General features: G+C 37.5%; 1 protein-coding gene across 1 annotated transcript in view; it reads left to right on the top strand.

Moving 5' to 3' along the window:
* ENTREP1 (endosomal transmembrane epsin interactor 1) overlaps positions 1 to 18,613 on the top strand; it is a 70,451-nt gene that overhangs the window by 35,783 nt on the left and 16,055 nt on the right. Inside the window, exons 3-4 of the mRNA XM_034967609.3 lie at positions 13,728 to 13,838; positions 17,963 to 18,091. Of these exons, the coding sequence (XP_034823500.1) occupies positions 13,728 to 13,838; positions 17,963 to 18,091 (240 nt within the window). The remainder of the gene's footprint in view (positions 1 to 13,727; positions 13,839 to 17,962; positions 18,092 to 18,613) is intronic.

The raw sequence follows: 18,613 nt of genomic DNA on the forward strand, positions 1-18,613 counted from the left end.
TAGGTTCTGTTGGGGTCTAAGGATTAGAGGTGCACAGGCAAACCAAGTCAGTGCATGTGGGCGCTCCTGAAATAGGTTGAGAGTGGTGAGAGTGTGGGCTTTGTGAGTGGTTGTGATTTATGATGTTTTGTTGGTTGCTGTGGTGCTGGGCTGTCAATCCAAGCATTCGTTTTGCTAAACCAGTTCAGAAAAATTTTAGTTCAGTGCCTTGTCTTTAATTATTTTTTTCCAGTGCCATCGTGTTGTGTTCAGATGACTTTGCTCATGATTCTAGATCTTTATATTGAAATGCTTCCCCAAATTGAATTAAAACATAAAATGTTAAGAGTTAAATAAGTGGTTACGTTAACTGTCACGGGTCCTGTGCCATTTGTCTTACTAACCAGTGACTAATCAGGTTTTCTGGTACTTGGACTCCATGGCTCTGAGGACATACGTGTTAAATGGCAGTTAGAGTCTCAGCAAGACCACACAATTGTTCTTGTTTCAGTGGGAAAATGGAACTTGAATTCTAAGGAACAGGTATTTTGTTCTTCCACCCACCTACCATTCTCACTTCTTCCTTTGACATAATGGAATTGAAGTCCCAACACTTCCTGTCTTCTTTCTTGAGGAAGTGATGAGTTCCCAGCAGAAGCAATGGTGGTAGCCATTTTCATGCTTGCAGTGATAGTCAAGCAGGTGTTTGCCTTTGAGGCCTGTCTGTATATGTCCTAGAATATTAGTAAGAATGTATGATACCTGTATATAGCACTTATCAGAAAGAATAGATTTTCTTTCATTTGTTCATTGACTGGTTGACTGACTCATTCATTCAGTATTATTTACCACCACTTAGGTTTTTGTGTTCTTGTTTCAGATTTTCTACCCCACTGGAGAAAAGCATTTTTTAACATTTATTTTTGAGCAGTATCAAAAGGCTGCATATGAGGGGGAAAAAAAGGGCACAATGATTAAATGAGGACCAGTAATATTTTCTTGGGGAATTAAAAGACAAAACAGAGTGTGAAAGAGAAGAATTCTAGGGTGGGATTAGCACCTTTTGAAGTAAAAGTTCCTGCTTTCTTAGAAGTTTCTTCTCATGAGGAAATAATTTGGTGAACTGCTCATATTTAAATAAAAACAACACATGTACATGCACAAATTCATTGTTAACATTTAGGAAAAATATATGTTATTTCTGATAATTTAAAAAGAAGCATCAAATTTGTTGAACATATTTAATTGTTAAGGAAAAATTTTTTAAAGCATTAAAAAAGCCTTTTTTTTTCTTTTTCTTTCTTTCTGTTTTTTTTTTTTTGAGACGGAGTCTTACTCTGTCACCCAGGCTGGAGTGCAGCAGCACGATCTCGGCTGACTGTGTAACCTCCACCTTCTGGATTCAAGTGATTCTCCTGCCTCAGCCTCCTGAGTAGCTGGGATTATAGGCATGTATCACCGTGCCTGGCTGATTTTTGCATTTTTAGTAGAGACGGGGTTTCACCATGTTGGCCAGGCTGGTCTCGATCTCCTGACCTCAAGTGATCCGCCCGCCTCAGCCTCCTAAAGTGCTGGGATTACAGACGTGAGCCACTGCGCCCAGCCAAAGCCTTTCTTTCTTATTAGAATACTGCATGTGATGCCAGACAGATGTGACAGAGGCCAAACCCAGTTGGGAAGTTGATTTATACCCACATCCACCAATGAGCATACTAAGAACTTGAGGTGAGATGGTGATATGGTTAGGCTTTGTGTCCCCACCCAAATTTCATCTTGAATTGTAATTCCCGTAATCCCCACGTGTCAAGGGAGGGACCAGGTGGAGATAATTGAATCATGGTGGCATTTTTCCTCATCCTGTTCTCATGATGGTGAGTGAGTTCTCATGAGATCTCATGGTTTTATAAGGGGCTGTTTCCCCTTCACTTGGCACATCTCCTTCCTGCTACCTTGTGAGGAAGTTGCCTTGCTTCCCCTTCACCTTCTGCCGTGATTGTATGTCTCTCCAGCCATGCTGAACTGTGAGTCAATTAAACCTCTTTCTTTTATAAGTTACCTGGTCTTGGGCAGTTCTTGCTAGCAGCATGAAAATGGACTAACACAGATGGCAAAGGTCAGGAACAGGTGTGAGGACTGAGAGTGGGACAGTGAGGACAGTTACAGGCTAGATGGGGATGACAACTGCATGAAGGGAGAAGGAAAAAAGTACTAAGCTGGAGGATGGGCAGGAAGACAGAGAGATGGCCATAGTTCCTGATCTATTAAAAGTTTGTGAATTGACAAGTACATTTGTTGAGGAGAGATGTATTGAACGCATTCTACATGTTGGGCACTGCTGTGGGCAGCTTTATAGACATGCTCTTATTTTGCTTTTTTTTTTTTTTTGGTTGTTCCTTTCAACAGCCATTTGAGGTATCACTCATTTTTTATAAGTAAATAAGTGAGACCCAGTGAGTTTCAGTAATTTGCTCAAGATTATTCGGCTAGTAAGCCAATGGGCTGGAAATTAAACACACATTTATCTCACTCTGAGTTCATGTTTTTTATTCCATTTTATGCTTTAAATTTAGTTTTTCCATTTGTCAAGGTTATATGTGCACATGGTTTAAAGGGTCAAATAGTGCTGTAAGTCTGAAGAAGAAATTTTCAGTTCCTTGTCCCATTTTCAAAACACGATCACTTCAACCAATTTCCAAAGGCAATCAGTCACTTAGGCATTGTAGACAATTAGGAAATCTTTCTCTGTTACATTTCACCCCTCTGCCCCAACACGTACTTTTATAGTCCCTTTCTCAATAAAGTTATATCATGATTTTGGTCAGAGCAATTTTCAGTGTTTATTTTATTTTGACTATCCTCTTTCCTCTCCAGTAAAATATTTTATTTTTCTTCAAGTTAACAAAGGTTAACTTGTTCAAAGGTCCTTCTTAATTTGCTTCATTTTTCTGTTATTATTGATACAAATGTCAACCATCCTCTTACTGTTTAAGTCCCTCTTCCATATATTCAAGTACATCTGTTGGATATTCTGTCACTTTCATCCTTCCTGGAGCCTTTTGACTTGCTCTGTCTGGACTGGCTGCCCAGTAGGCTCTGCATGTTACTATCATCTTTATCATCCTTTCACCATTATCTTGGGCGTTCCCTTAACCTCTCTTGAGTTGGATCCCTGTTTCCTGGATTCCATAGCTTCTTTTTTTCCCTCACTCCCCACAAATTTTGGTGGAGCATCCTGTAGTAGATTTCTGAGAAAAGGGTATATTAAAAACACATTTAAAAAATCTTGTATGTAAATTGCAAAAAAAAAAGTAAAAATATTTTTATCCTATTCAAACTTGATCAACATTTTTAGCTAAGTATAGGATTCCAAAATTGGAATTCTCTCTCAATATTTTGAAGGCATGGCTCCATAGAATTTTGGCTTTCCAGTGAAAAATCTTTCAGCCTTTAGCTGTGGTTGAGATTTTCTTCTGGGTCCAAAGCTGTGGTCAGAAAAAGGAATCAGGAGTTCTAAGTGACTTTTTTTTAAAAAGGGATAATTTATATATGGTACCATGCACAAATCTTAAATGTATAAATTGCTGAATTTTTATACATGTATACACATGTATAATCATTATCCAGATCAAGATACAGAAATTTTCCAGTGTTCTATAAAGTTTCCTTATGCCTCTTCTCAGTTGATTCCTCTGTCTCCCTGCAGGAGTAACCACTGTTCTGATTTTTTTCTACCATAGGTTATTTTTATGTGTTCTAGAACTTTTTTTAATATGGAATCATACAGCACATGCCCTTTTGTGTCTGGGTTCTTTCAGTCAGTATAAGGTTTCTGAGATTCATCCATGTTTTATATGCATCCGTTGTTTGTTTCTTTTTATTGTTGAGTTTCATTCCACTTACGAAATGTACTATAATTTGTTCATCCATTCTTCTGTTATTGGCATTTTGGTTCTTTCCAGTTTTGGGCCATTATGGCATGTGCTATGAGCATTCTTGTCTATGTTTTTTTGTGAACATATGCAAAGGTCATAGAGTGGTATAAATTTAACTTTGTTAGAAACTGCTGATCATTTTCCATTGTGGTTGTACCAATTTCTAATTCTTTTTTTAATAGACTCTTGTCAGTATTATTTTGAGGCTCACTTTCATTCCAAAGAGTATCTGGTGCCACCATTTCTGAACATCTGGGGATTCTGAAGAGTAAATCCTGTTGAGTTTTGGCTTTCTTCATTGCTTTTGTGGGATTCAGTTTTCTCAGGACCACTGAGTCAATTCATTCTTGTCCACTAACTTTCTACCTTCTAAAATTTTGTTGCTGTTCTCATGTTCTCTCTGTCCTTAAGGATTTCTGCGTTAAAAATATTTTCTTTTCCTGTCATTTTAGTGGGTTTTCAGGAACTAGTAGAGCTAAATACTTATGCTCAATTCACCATTTAAAACCTATTAGTGAATAGGTTTTAAAATAAAAGTGTTAAACTATTCTGCCTTCCCACGGTTACTGGAACTATTTATTTATTTAAACCTGCACAGTGAGTTTAAGTCGCATCTTGAGATTGGAGCAGTGGGGAAGTAAGGAGCAAAATAAAAGTCCTTAGGCAGTAGGGAAAGGTCAGCCTATTTAAATAATGAAATCTTGTATCAAACAATACCAAGCTGTGATAGGCATAATTATTTAATGATATTATGTGACAGGGATTATGAAGAAATCTTAGCAGGGAGGGATAGGCAAATTGAAGGTGATGTTGCTTCTTGATAGCCTCAGGTTCCCCAAACATTCTTTCATTGGGTCAGTTAATTGAGACCTGGAATGAACTGGGGGTACAATTACCAGAGATCAGAGCTGAGATGAATTCAAAATACTGAATTGAAAAACATAATTTGTTTTGCATAAAGGCAGATGGTATAAGTATCATAAAGGCACCTGGTATAAATATCATAAAGTAGTCATGATTCAAATGAATAACAAAAAATAAGAAAAGCATAGAAGACTTAACTCATTGTGATGGTTAATACTGAGTGTCAACTTGATTGGATTGAAGGATGCAAAGTATTGATCCTGGGTGTGCCTGTGAGGGTGTTGCCAAAGGAGATTAACATTTGAGTCAGTGGGCGAGGAAAGGCAGACCCACCTTTAATCTGGGTGGGCACCATCTAATCGCTGCCAATGAATAGAAAGCAGGCAGAAAAACGCAAAAAAGCTAGACTGTCCTAGCCTCCCAGCCCACATCTTTCTCCTGTGCTGGATGCTTCCTGCCCTTGGACATCGGACTCCGAGTTCTTCAGCTTTGGGGCTCAGACCGGCTTCCTTGCACCTCAGCTTGCAGACAGCCTATTGTGGGACCTTGCGATTGTGTGAGTTAATACTACTTAATAAACCCCCTTTATATATCAATCTATCCTATTAGTTCTGCACCTCTAGAGAACCCTGACAAATACACGCATGTCGCCAGTGCCTATGAGAGCACTAGCTCTTTGGATCTTGGATTTTGCAAAGTATCCTTGAATAGTTGGATTTTGCTTCTTACTCATGAAGACCACAGGGCGATGTGGGGCAAGCCCTCTACTTTTTGGCGCCCACTGTCTCTCACGGTCTAAAATACAAGTTCTAGAAAGACAGTTCTCTGTCAACTTTGTGTTTTTCTGTTTCTTGAGAGTAAACCCCAATGATGCATTGGCTTCAGTAGAATTCAGGAGCAGTAACCCATAGTGTTCACTTAACTGGGCAAGTGATGATTAATTTGAAATGAGAACAATAGGAATGGGGCTTAATGAGCAGGAAAAAAATTAGGTTAAATATTAATATAAGGAAAAATTTTATAGAGAAGTTGTATCAGTCAAGCTCCCAGCAGGAAACAGATGACACAATACAATTACAATTGACAAGTGGTTAGTAAAGGGACGACTCACAAAGATATGTGCAGGGTATGGGGAACAGTGAAACTGTTAACCTTTTCTAAGCCTGCAGGGAAGAGTGGGGGTGGTGGCAAGAATCTGGGAGTCAGAGTCATGTACAGAGGACCCCTGAGAGCCTGTGTGGCTTTCCTTTGAGGGACACAGCCAGCCTGAGGCTGCAGAGAAGGAACCAGGAGAATAACTCCTCCAGCCTCACTCTCTTCCCTCCCTGTGGTCTTCTTTCCGTCAGGGGTCCCTGTTGGTTGAGCTTCACTGGAGACCAGAGGGCAGAGTAGCCCCACTGAGCCAGTCTGCATACAACAGCCTTGCCCATGGGTAGAGTAAAGGAAGGGTAAGTGTGGAGAGAGGCTGTGGCAGGGCAAACAGGAGATGCCCCACACACAGATGTCAGTGGTCCAGTGTAGAGCGAGTTCCCTAAAGGAGGCTGCAGACATCATTCTTTTTGGACACGTTTTGGAAATAATGTAACTGCAGATTTATCTTAAAATTTGAATGTCCCTTCCAGCTGCCATAAATTCAGATGTCGCAAGCAAAAGAATGAAATTCTGGTACCAAACCTAATGAAATGTGTTTTGTGAAATTCACTTTACAATAACAAGCTGCTCCTGCAAAGAGGAAATACCCAGTAATAATAACACTGTGTACATTGTATTTTCCAGTATATAAGGGACTTCCATATAAATAATTTTAGGTGACTCTCTTAATAATTTTGTGAGGTAGCTGGGAAGATAGACCCACTTAATGGATGAGAAAAGTCTCACAGAATTGGCCTAAGATATCACAGCAAACAAGTGGGAAAGCCTGAATTTGAGCCAGGTCTCCAGATTTCAAATTCAGATTTGAGTTTCAAGAGAAACTCTGATCACCTGCAATGATTTTTTTTTTTTAAGGCAAGAGTAATTTCTTATAAGAAATATAAGAAATTCTTCCCCTTCCCAGATGTTGCTGAGTCGTCTTTGTGACTATAATGTGCTTTGGCAGCTGATATTTTCTTGTCGTCAGTTTAAGGAGGATGCCATCTGATGAAGCTTGAGACACAAATTTGGGTCTTGGAAGTGATCCCATTATAACCAGGTTAAAGCTAGAGGCATCCATTCTGAAGGTCCCTGTAAACCCTGAGTTCTTTATGACTCCAATATTTTGTATCCTGGAAGATGATCCAACTTCTGAAAGAGCTGTGTCTCATATATGCCACAGTTGTCTGTGCTAGAGTAATTCAGGTGACCATTTGGCTAAGTTTGACCAGAGTTTTAATAACATAACAGTAAAGTCATATGCCGGAATAAAGTTGAAGAACAGTGAATGGCGATTTTGTATACAGTCTATGTGTACAAATGAAACCCCAGGTCTTCCTTCTGGGTTTTGCAGGAGTGGCATTCTAATGATTTGACTTTGACTTGTACTTGGCAGCCCCTCCAGTATAGGAGGGAAATGAAGCCTCCCAGGCAGTGACTCCCTGGAGCATTTTCTCCGCTTGTCTGTCAGTCAGACATTTTAGAAGTAGCCACATTCATTGTATGATCTCAGAATCCTGCCTTGACTGCTGGATTTAGGATTTTCTTTTTAAAAATAAGGTAAGTATGTTTTATATACAGTCCTGTTCCAGATTGCAAGTGTTCAGTTAGCTAAATTTTGACAATTTGAATAATGCATGTAACTACCACCCAAAACAAAAGGTAGAACATTATCACCCCAGAACATTCTTTCGTGTGTTTCCAGTCAATCTCCTCCTTCCCTGCCCTCCTCACAAATAGGCAATCACTCTTCTAATTTCTATCAGTATAGATTATTTTGTCTATTCCTAAACTTTAAGTAAGTGAAATCATACAGTATCTGGCTAATTTCACTCAATGCAGTTTTAAAAAATTGATACATAATATATGGACATATGGGTTAAACGTGCAATTTTGTTACATGGATAGCAACAAAATAATGATCATATAATGATCAAATCAGGGTATTTAGGATATCCCTCACCTTGAGTGTTTATCATTTCTATGTATTGGGGACATTTCAAGACTTCTAGCTATTTCAAAATATGCAATATATTTTTGTTAACTATAGTCACCCTACTCTGCTTTCAAACATTAGAACTTATTCCTTCTATCTAATTGTGTTTGTATCCATTAACCAACCTCTCTTCCTTGATCCTATCCCCCACACCCCACATGCACCCATCTCAGTCTCTGGTTACTATAATTCTACTCTCTATCTCGATGAGATTAACTGTTTAAGCTCCCACATGTGAATGAGAACATGTAATATTTATCTTTCTGTGCCTGGCTTATTTCCCTTAACATAAGGGCCTCCAGTTCCATTCAGGTTGCTGCAAAATAACAGGATTTCATTCTTTTTTATGGCCAATTAAACATTTCAATGTGTATATATACCATATATTATTTATTCATTCGTCTGTTGATGGGCATTTAGGTTGCTTCCATAACTTAGCTATTGTGAATAATACTGCAATAAACATAACGGTGCAGGAATCCCTTTGATATACTGATTTCTTTTCTTTTCCATAAATATCCAGTAGTGGGATTACTGGATCACATGGTAACTCCATTTTTATTTTTTGAGGAATCTCCATACTGTGTTTCATAATGGCTCTACTAATTGACATGCCCACCAGCAATGTATAACAGTTCCTTTCTCTGCACATCCTCACCAACAGGTGTTACTTTTTGTCTTTTTGATAATAGCCATTCTAACTATAAGATGTTATCTCATTGTGGTTTTGATTTGTATTTCCCTGATGATTAGTGATGTTGTGCGCTTTTTCATAACCCTGTTAACCATTTGTATATCTTCTTTTGAGAAATGTCTATCCACAATCTTTGCCCATTGGTACAGTTGGTAATTCCAACTGGGTTTTTTGTTTTTTTTTGCCATTGAGTTGTTTGAGTTTCTTGTATATTCCGGTTATTAGTCCCTTGTCAGATGAATAGTTTGTGTTTTCTCTCATTCTACAGGTTGTCTCTTCACTCCGTTGATTGTTTCCTTGGCTTCACAGGAGCTTTTTAGTTTAATATAGTCTCATTTGTCTATTTTGTTTTTGTTGCCTGTGCTTTTGAGATCTTAGCAATAGAATCTTTGCCTAGACCAGTGTTCTAGAGTATTTTCTCTATGTTTTCTTCTAGCAGTTTCCTAGTTTCAGGTTTTATGTTTAAGTCTTTAATCCATTTTGAGTTGATTTTTGTATATGTTGAGAAATAGGGGGTCTAGTTTTTTCTTCTGAATATGGTTATTTAGTTTTCCCAGCATCATTTATTGAAGAGAGTGTCTTTTCTCCAATGTATGTTCTTGGTGCCTCTGTTAAAACTCAGTTGGCTATAAATATTTGGATTTATTTCTAGGTTCTCTATTCTGTTCCATTAGTCTACATTTTTAAAATTTTAATTCAACTTAATTTATTTATTTTGAGACAGGTTGTTGGCCTGTCACCCACGCTGAAGTGCAGTGGCATGAACATAGCTCACTATAGCCTTGATTTCCCAGGCTCAAGCAATACTCCCACTTCAGCCTCCCAAGTAGCTGGGAATACAGGTGCACCCCACTACACCTGGCTAATTAAACAATTTTTTTTTGTTTTGTTTTGTAGAGACAAGGTCTCACTATGTTGCCAAGACTGATCTTGAAGTCCTGGGCTTGAGTGGTCCTCCCACCTCGGCATCCTAAGGTGCTGGGATTACAGGTGTGAGCCATCACACCTAGTCTATATATTTGTTTTTATAGCAGTACCATGCTGTTTTGGTTACTATAACCTTTGAAGTCAGGTAATGTGATGCCTCCAGCTTTTCTCAGGATTGCTTTGGCTCTTTGGGCATTTTTTTGGTTTCATATGAATTTTAGGATTTTTTTCCTATTTCTGTGAAAAATGTCATTGATATTTTGATAGTGATTGCAGTGAATCTTTAGATTGCTCTGGGGAATATGCTCATTTTGATAATATTAATTTTTCCAATCCATGAACATGGGATGTATTATTATTTATTTTTGTCTTCTTTCATATCTTTCATCAGTGTTTTTAGTTTTCTTTCTAGAGGTCTTTTACCTCCTTGGTTAAATTTATTCCTGGGTGTTTTATATATATATATGTGTGTGTATATATATATATATACATATATATAAATATATATATACACACATATATAAATATATATATGTGTGTGTATATATATATACATATATAAATATATATATACACACATATATAAATATATATATACACATATATACATATATACATACACACACACACATATATATACACGTACATATATGTATATTTGTAGCTATTGTAAATGGGATTGCCTTCTTGATTTCTTTCTCAATTCATTTGTTGTTGATGTATATAAATGCTACTGATTTTCTAAACGTTGATTTTGTATCCTGAGACTTTACTGAATGTATTTATCAGATTTAAGAGTCTTTTGGGGGAGTCTTTAGATTTTTCTAGCTGTAAGATTATGTCATCTGCAAAGAGGAACAATTTGACTTCCTCTTCACTAATTTGGATGCCTTTTATTTCTTTCTCTTTCCCGATTGCTCTGGATAGGACTTCTAGTACTGTGTTGAATAGAAGTAGTAAAAGTGGGCATCCTTGTCTTGTTCCAGTTCTTAGAGGAAAGGCTTTCAGCTTTTCCTCATTCAGTGTGGAGTTAGCTGTGGGTTTTTCATTTATGGTCCTTATTATGTTGAGGTATGTTTCTTCTATGCCTAGTCTGTTGAAGGGATGTTAAATTTGATGATCATGTGCTTTTTGTCCTTCATTCTCATAATGTGATGTATCACATTTATTGATTTGGGCATGTTGAACTATCCTTGCATGAATGGACAAATTCCACTTGATCGTGATGTATATCTTTTTGATGTGCTGTTAGATTCAGTTTGCTAGCATTTTATTGAGGATTTTTGTGTCTATGTTCATCAGGGAGATTGGATATTTTTTTTTTTGTTGTGTCCTTGTTTGGTGTTGGTATTAGGGTAATACTAGCTTTGTAAATGTGTTAGGGAGAATTCCCTCTCCTTCAATTTTTTGGAATAGCTTGAGGAGAACTGGTATTAGTTCTTCTTTATAAGTTTGGTAGAATTTGGCAGTGGCTTCATAAATTATTTGCAATTCTTCTGCATGGGAGATTTATATTTAATTTTTAAGAAACTGACAAACAATTTTCTTTTTTTTAAATTATAGTTTAAGTTCTGGGATACATGTGCAGAACGTGCAGGTTCGTTACATAGGTATACACATGCCATGGTGGTTTGCTGCACCCATCAACTCTCAACTACATTAGTATTTCTCCTAATGCTATCCCTCCCCAGGCCCCCACCCTCGGCAGGCCCTGGTGTGTGAAGTTTTCCTCCCTGTGTCCATGTGTTCTCATTGTTCACCTCCCACTTATGAGTGAGAACATGCGGTGTTTGGTTTTCTATTCCTGTGTTAGTTTGCTGAGAATGATGGTTTCCAGCTTTATCCATGTCCCTGCAAAGGACATGAACTCATTCTTTTTGTGGCTGCATAGTATTCCATCATGTATATGTGCCACATTTTCTTTATCCAGTCTGTCATTGATAGGCATTTGGGTTGGTTCCAAGTCTTTGGTATTGTGAATAGTGCTGCAATAAACATACGTGTGTGTGTGTGTCTTTATAGTAGAATGATTTATAATCCTTTGGGTATATACCCAGTAATGGGATTGCTGGGTCAAATGGAATTTCTGGTTCTAGATCCTTGAGGAATCACCACACTGTCTTCCACAATGATTAAACTAATTTACACTCCCACCAACAGTGTAAAAGTGTTCCTATTTCTCTACATCCTCTCCAGCATTTGTTGTTTCGTGACTTTTTAATGATTGCCATTCTAACTGGCATGAGATGGTATCTCATTGTGTTTTTGATTTGCATTTCTCTAATGACGAGAGATGATGAGCTTTTTTTTTTTTATCATATGACAAACAGTTTTCTAAAGTGGTTGTGCCACCTTATACTTGCACAAGCAGTGTCTGAGAGTCCAAGTGTTCCTCATCCTCACCAACACTTGGTTTTGTCAGTCTTTTACATTTTAACCATTCTAGTTGGTGTGAAGTGGTATCTCATTGTGGTTTTTACTTTGCACTTGTGACAACTAATTATTTGAAGACCTTTACATGTGCTTATTGGCTATTCTTATATTTTTTATGTGTCTGTATGAAATGTCTATTTAAGTCTTTTGCCCCAATTTTTAATTGGGCTGCTTGTCTCTTTATTATTGATTTGAGGAGTTACTTGTATATTCTGGACACAAGTTGTTGTTTGTTCAATATATGCGTGAAAATATTTTCTACCAGTCTGTAGCTTGCCTACTATTGATTTTCCTAACTGTGTCCTTCAGTGGGCTGGCTTTAAGATTTTAGTGAAGAGATTTTGAGTTCAGTGTTAGGAGTAATGGGCCCTCACCCATTTTATAGTTGATAATGTTAATTTTTATTGGCGTACTGATGGGCATTATAACCACACGTTTTTTTCAAGGCATTGTATATTATCGTAAAAGAAAATTTCCAAGGGAAAACTCGAGACTTTTCCATAGTAACAGTGATTGTGTTATTGGGTTTAAGGATTACAGATATATTAGATCTCTTTGAGTAGAAACTGCTAATGTGTAATAGAAGCCCATGTGGGAAGATCAAGTCCTGTCCTTTGCCAATTATGTATTCTCCTTTTCCAAGAAGCTGTGGCATAATCATAAATGATACAGTGCAAGAGGGGACATATTCTATATGCTGCCCAAGTCAAGTCCAATAGACACTGGGGAATCCAGCCTGGGAAACAGTAACAACAGCAGCTTCCATTAGTATTTTCCCCAAGATCTGATGACAGGCTGCATCCAAATTAACAATAAAAGGAAAGAAGCCAAACTTCTCTTGGAGAGAAGAAGGAATTCCCCCTAGGTAAAGTGGCATCATGTGATATTAAACATTGACTCATAAAATGGGTCTCGGGAAATGCTTTCAAGCTTGACTTGGAATAACAATAGTTAAAGAACAGGGTTTCTCCCTTAGAGTTCATATGTGAACTTATTTACCAGCCAACTCTGACATATCAGCTACTTGAATTGACGCTTTGTTCTAACGCTGATAATTATTGCCTCTAATCTTTTATATTTGCTTTTATATTTGCAATAAGATTTTGATTTTCTTAATAATCATGGCTCTCAAGTTGAAAAGCCTGCATAATCTCTAACTTGTACTAAGTAAATACTGGCTTCTCAGTTGACTACTATCAATTTTTTAATTATTTGGAGTAATATTTGTAATAATTAACTTTAGAGAAAAGCACATGGAAAATCTTTGTGTGCATATTCTTTAGTACCTAAAGTGTTCAGAACTGAAAAAAAGACCCATTTTTATGTCCATTTACATACTGTGATTTCTGGATAGTAAAGGCTCTGAGCTCCTTGATGTCCCTGTGTTTCACTTATATTCCAGAGTTCTGTATTTGTTTATTTGCTGCTGATCCCACAAAACTAAAGGAAAAAAAATAAGAGTGGCTCAAGGATGAAATAGCTAGGGCTTAGTGTAATGTGTGGGTGGAAGATAAGGGAGTAAGAATTATTTTCAAAGAGAAAAAAATAAGGACTTGAGGTTATTGAGAAGACTTAAGAGTCGGTGGCATCCCTCAGCACAATTTTAAGAAGTCTAAAATGTGAAAAAAGTTTGTACATTGAAAACACGGTTCTGATCTTTTTTTAAAAAAACGTTCTCTTGGAAGGGAATATGAGTTTTTAAAATCAGGTAAAACTCTGTCTGAATTTAGCTGTTATCTTTTACTAACTGTCCATTCTCTTGCCATTTCAGGTAAACCTCTTTGTGCTGCTCTCTGTGGTTTGTGTCCTCTTAAATCTAGCTGGATTTATCCTAGGCTGCCAAGGGGCCCAGTTTGTGTCCAGCGTGCCCAGGTGTGATCTGGTAAGCAGTCCTAAAACATCACTGTGCATCTAGGCAGACCCTGGCTTGTCAGGTGTTCCTGGCGAGACTTGCAACATTCAGCATCAGGCAACTGTCCTGAAGTGAAACCTGAAATGGGTAAAGGGAAGTGGGAAAACAAAACAAAGAGCTGCCTGCTGATTATTTCACCCAAGTTGTCGATTACTTTTTCCAAAGCAGGGACCAGCCAGCAAAACACTGGAACCATAGTGATATAATGCATCATTAGTTAGTGAATGGATGGATCAGATGTCCACAATCAATCAGTCTCTGACTGTCCTCATCTAAAGAGAAATAAAATGGATATTGCCAGAATACAGGTCAACAGTCTTTTATCTGAAACCTTTGGAGGCCAGGTGTGTGTCAGCATTTGGAGTTTTTCCAGTTTTAGAAGATTAAATATTTTGCATATACTATTTATTATGTAGCATGCCAGTGGAGTCTGGGACAGCAGGCTGTTATCATGACTTCTGGTTTTCAGAGCTTTTTGGATTTCAGCATTGTGAGTAAGAGGTTGTGGACTTGTACCATCTCTGAACTTAAAAGAAAAAAAATTTTATTGTGGTAAAATACACATAGCATGAAATTTACCATCTTAACCATTTTTAAGTCTACAGTTCAGTAGAGGTAAGTATATTCACATTGTTGACAACCAATCTCTAGAACTCTTTTCATTTTGTAAAACTGAAAGTCTATGCATATTGAACAGCAACAGCTCCCCATCCTCCAGCCCCTGGCAATCACCATTTCGTATTCCGTTTCTATGAATTTGAGTATCCTAGGTACCTCATACAAGTAGGATAATATGCTGTTTGTCTTTTTGTGACTGGATTATTTCACTTAGCATCATCTCCTCAAGGTTCATCATGTTGTAGCATGTGTTAGAATTCCCTTCCTTTTTAAGACTATATAATATTCCATTGTATGTACATGATACCTTTTGTTTATCCATTTATCTGTGATGGATATTTAGGTTGGCCCCCACTCTTGGTTATTGTGAATAACATTGCAACGAACATGGGCATGCAAACATGTCTCTGAGATCCTGGTTTTAATTCTTTTGGATATATAACAAGAAGTGATCATTTGGTAATTCTATTTTAAATTTTTTGAGGAAACTTTGTATGGTTTTTCATAGCAACTGCACCATTTAATATTTCCATCAACAGTGCACACGGGTTCCAATTTCTGCACATCTTCACTGACACTTGTTATTTTCTGCTTTTTTTTTTAAAGTGGCCATTCTAATGGGTATAAGGTGATACCTCATTTGGTTTTGATTTGCATTTTCCTTATGATTAGTGATGTTGATAGTCTCTTCATATGCCTGCTGGCTATTTGTATGTCTTCATTAAAGGAAGAATGTCTATACAAGTCTTTTGCACATTTTAAAATTGAGTTATTTTTTTTTTGTTATTGAGTTATAGAAGTTCTTTATATATTCTGTGTATCAGAATATATATACCACAAAACCAACACTGTGATTATTTCTGATGTTATAATTATAAAAGTTTGGGCAAGCCATGAAAAGTATAAGGCAGAACTTAAATATCATTTGAATTCCCACTATCCCTGGATAACAATTTGGCCATGTGTTAAGCATCTCTTTATGCACAAAAACAGACATAATCAACAGGATCATGTTGTAAGTGTTGTTTTCCTTTGGGGAAATTACTGACAAATGAAACCTTTTTGGGCAAGGGGTTGCTCTTCTCTTCTCTTTCCCACTCTGCCCATACCTGTCACCCCAAATCCTTAGTAACAGGCTGGGGAATTATATTTCATAATGTTTTCATGGTCATGTAATCTTACATAAATATGTATGGAGTGGGGTCGTTCATGATTTTTTTTTAAATGGGGTATATTGTATGTAGTTCCCTGCATCCTGTTTTTATCACTTAAAGATGTATCACTTAGAGATAGATTAAATACAGACTAACACCCTTAATTTCTTTTACCAAGTTAGTTCCTTATTTTGTTATTGCCTGTTGTGGCTTGGGTTTTGACCAATAGACACAGTGCTGCCATTAATATCATTCCGTATATCCTCAGGGAGATTTTAGTCCTAAGCGGAGTAGGTTCCCAGGACAAGGAATTGTTCTCAGCAGTATCTTTTCTCCTGCTTATCTCATTTATTATTACAAATTCAACCATTTTATTGTTCTATCCATCGCTTTTAAATTAGGGTAGAAGTTACAGTGAAAAACACAAATCTTAAGTGTGCAGTTCATTATAAGTTTTGACCAATGTATACATTCATTTTGACAAATGTATACACTCATGTTATACTCCAAACAATTTCTATACTCCAAACAAAATATTGTTTGTTGTACTCCAAACAATATTTCTGTCACCCTAAAAAGTTCTTTAGTGTCTCTTTTCAGGCAGTCTCTACTCTCTCATAGGCAACCACTGTTCCTATTTCTTTCACCATGGGTTAGTTTTGCATGTCCTTGAACTTCATATAGATGGAGTCACATGGTTTGAAAGTTTTTGTGTCTGACTTATTTTGCCCAGTGTAATGTTCTTGAAATTCATCCATATTTTTATATTGTATCTGTTGTTTGTTCCTTTTTTCAGGACACTATTTCATTTTATAAAAATACCAGAATTTTTTTGATTTTTTGTTCTCTTATTGATGGACAGTTAGGTTGTTTCCAGTTTGGGGGTATTATGAACAAAGCTGCTGTGAGCATTATTGTTTTGGGGAGGCAGTTTTCATTTCTCTTGAGTGAATACCTAGGCACGGAGCTGCTGGATGATGTGGTGCTAAAGAGTTTTCCAAAGTGGTTGGGGAAGTGAGTATTTTTAATTTAAAATGGATAGTCAGTTCCTTCATTAAAGGGCTTAAATTCACCAGTGACTGGTGAATTTCTACCAGTGGCTCTCCACGTCTCCACCAGCAAAGAGAGTTTCTCTCTTTTTAAAGTTGTGCCAGTCTGATGAAGCCAAAGTAAGAGCTTGCTGTCACTCTAATTTGTAGTTCCCTGAGTGCTTAAGATGGCATCATCATTTTTTAAAAAGCTTTCCAGAAAATTCAAATGTACAGGTAGGGTTAAGAATGCTGCTATTGAAAGGTGACAGGGGTAAGACAAAGATCTGACCTCTTCAGGCAGTAGCACCAAGAATGCAGGGTGGATGTTCATTATTTAGGATCAGGGAGACTTCTACAAATTTGTTTGTGGATAGGCTAAAGTGACTGATGAGAAGTGAGAATAAGTTTTTAGAAATATTGGGCAGAGATGGGATTAAGAATGGAGGTGAAGGTATTAGATTCTGCAAGGATCAGGAATAGGGGAGAAGGAACGCACAGTGCACAGTTGCCTGGAATCATTTTGCGCAGAGTCTGAGGGCTTCTTTGTATCCAGTGGGAAAATTAATTGGTATTCGTGATCATTTGTATAATGAGTAAACTTTCAAATAGGGTTGTTTAAAGGGACTGAATTTCACCCATCTGGAAAATTTTGCCATCCAGACTGGCTCACTCCAGAGGTTCCAGGTAGCTGAAGTTTCTGAAGAGCTGGACATCTATGTTATATGATGTGTGCAGCCCACGTAGGCCTGGTTTCCCACTTAACTAAACGCTTTGTATCAATAATGGACTTGTTTGGGAAGGGAATATTTTGTAAGATGATGCCTAGTATTGTCTGAGAGAGATAGAGCTTTCAGGTTAAGATCTTGAGGCTTGCACCAAGTGCAAAAAATGAAAATCAGAGTGCATTGTGTTGGGAAAAAAAAAGTGAGTTTGGTTCCTTTTGGGGAAGAGTGGGACTCATGTACACGAGCAGAATGGAGGCTGATACTTCATCTCATTTAGCTGCTTGTTTGTTAGTACTAAACAGGGTTAGTATGAAAACAGGAGGTTCTCAGCTGGAGACTTTAAAGGAGAAAGGAGGAATATTAAAATTCCCTTTGTTTTGTGAAAGCCACTGAAATTTAGGTTTTGGTTGTTACCATGCTATACCCTAGCCCATCCTGACTGATAGAGGCATTGCCTGACGCAGAACCCTGCCATCATCTCATTCTACAGGATTGGTGCTCCATGGTAGAGCCAGGGTATTTTTTCTTAATAATTAAAGTATTTTTTTTACCTTTCCTCCGTTAAGGTGGACTTAGGTGAAGGCAAGATTTGCTTCTGTTGTGAAGAATTTCAACCAGCCAAGTGCACAGACAAAGAAAATGCCTTGAAACTCTTTCCGGTTCAGCCCTGTAGTGCTGTTCACCTTCTACTTAAGGTACCTCAAACAGATTTCCACCCGCACGGTAAATACACCACGGAGCCCCCAAAGAAGGCAAACTTACTTGAAATATTCCTGTTCTATTACCTCCCTCAAACAGTTAAGCTGCTGAAAGCTCATGTGAGTGACCCCAGAGACAGAATTGAATGCAGAAAGAACCACAGATTATTGTGTGTGTTAAATTATGTATGGACAGCTTTCTTTGTGTTGAAGAACTGTAAGATAGTAAAAAATGGAAAGGAGCCTGACTATATATATGTATATGTATACACATACACACATATTTCCACATATAAACATATGCATACGTACATATGTATACCTACACACACGTATACGGTGTAGCTTTTAGCAAAACCTTTAAGTCGCACACTCGTGTGTCATTGTTCTGATGCTCATTTTTTTGCTTACATGGGTCATATGGGCCACTGAGTACTACCAGTCTGCAACACGTAGACTAAGGAGAGAGATTGGCCAGAAAATATGGGGGAATTGAAGCACCTTAGCTCTTGTTTAATA

Source organism: Pan paniscus, chromosome 11, assembly GCF_029289425.2.
Source record: "Pan paniscus chromosome 11, NHGRI_mPanPan1-v2.0_pri, whole genome shotgun sequence".
NCBI lineage: Eukaryota > Metazoa > Chordata > Mammalia > Primates > Hominidae > Pan > Pan paniscus.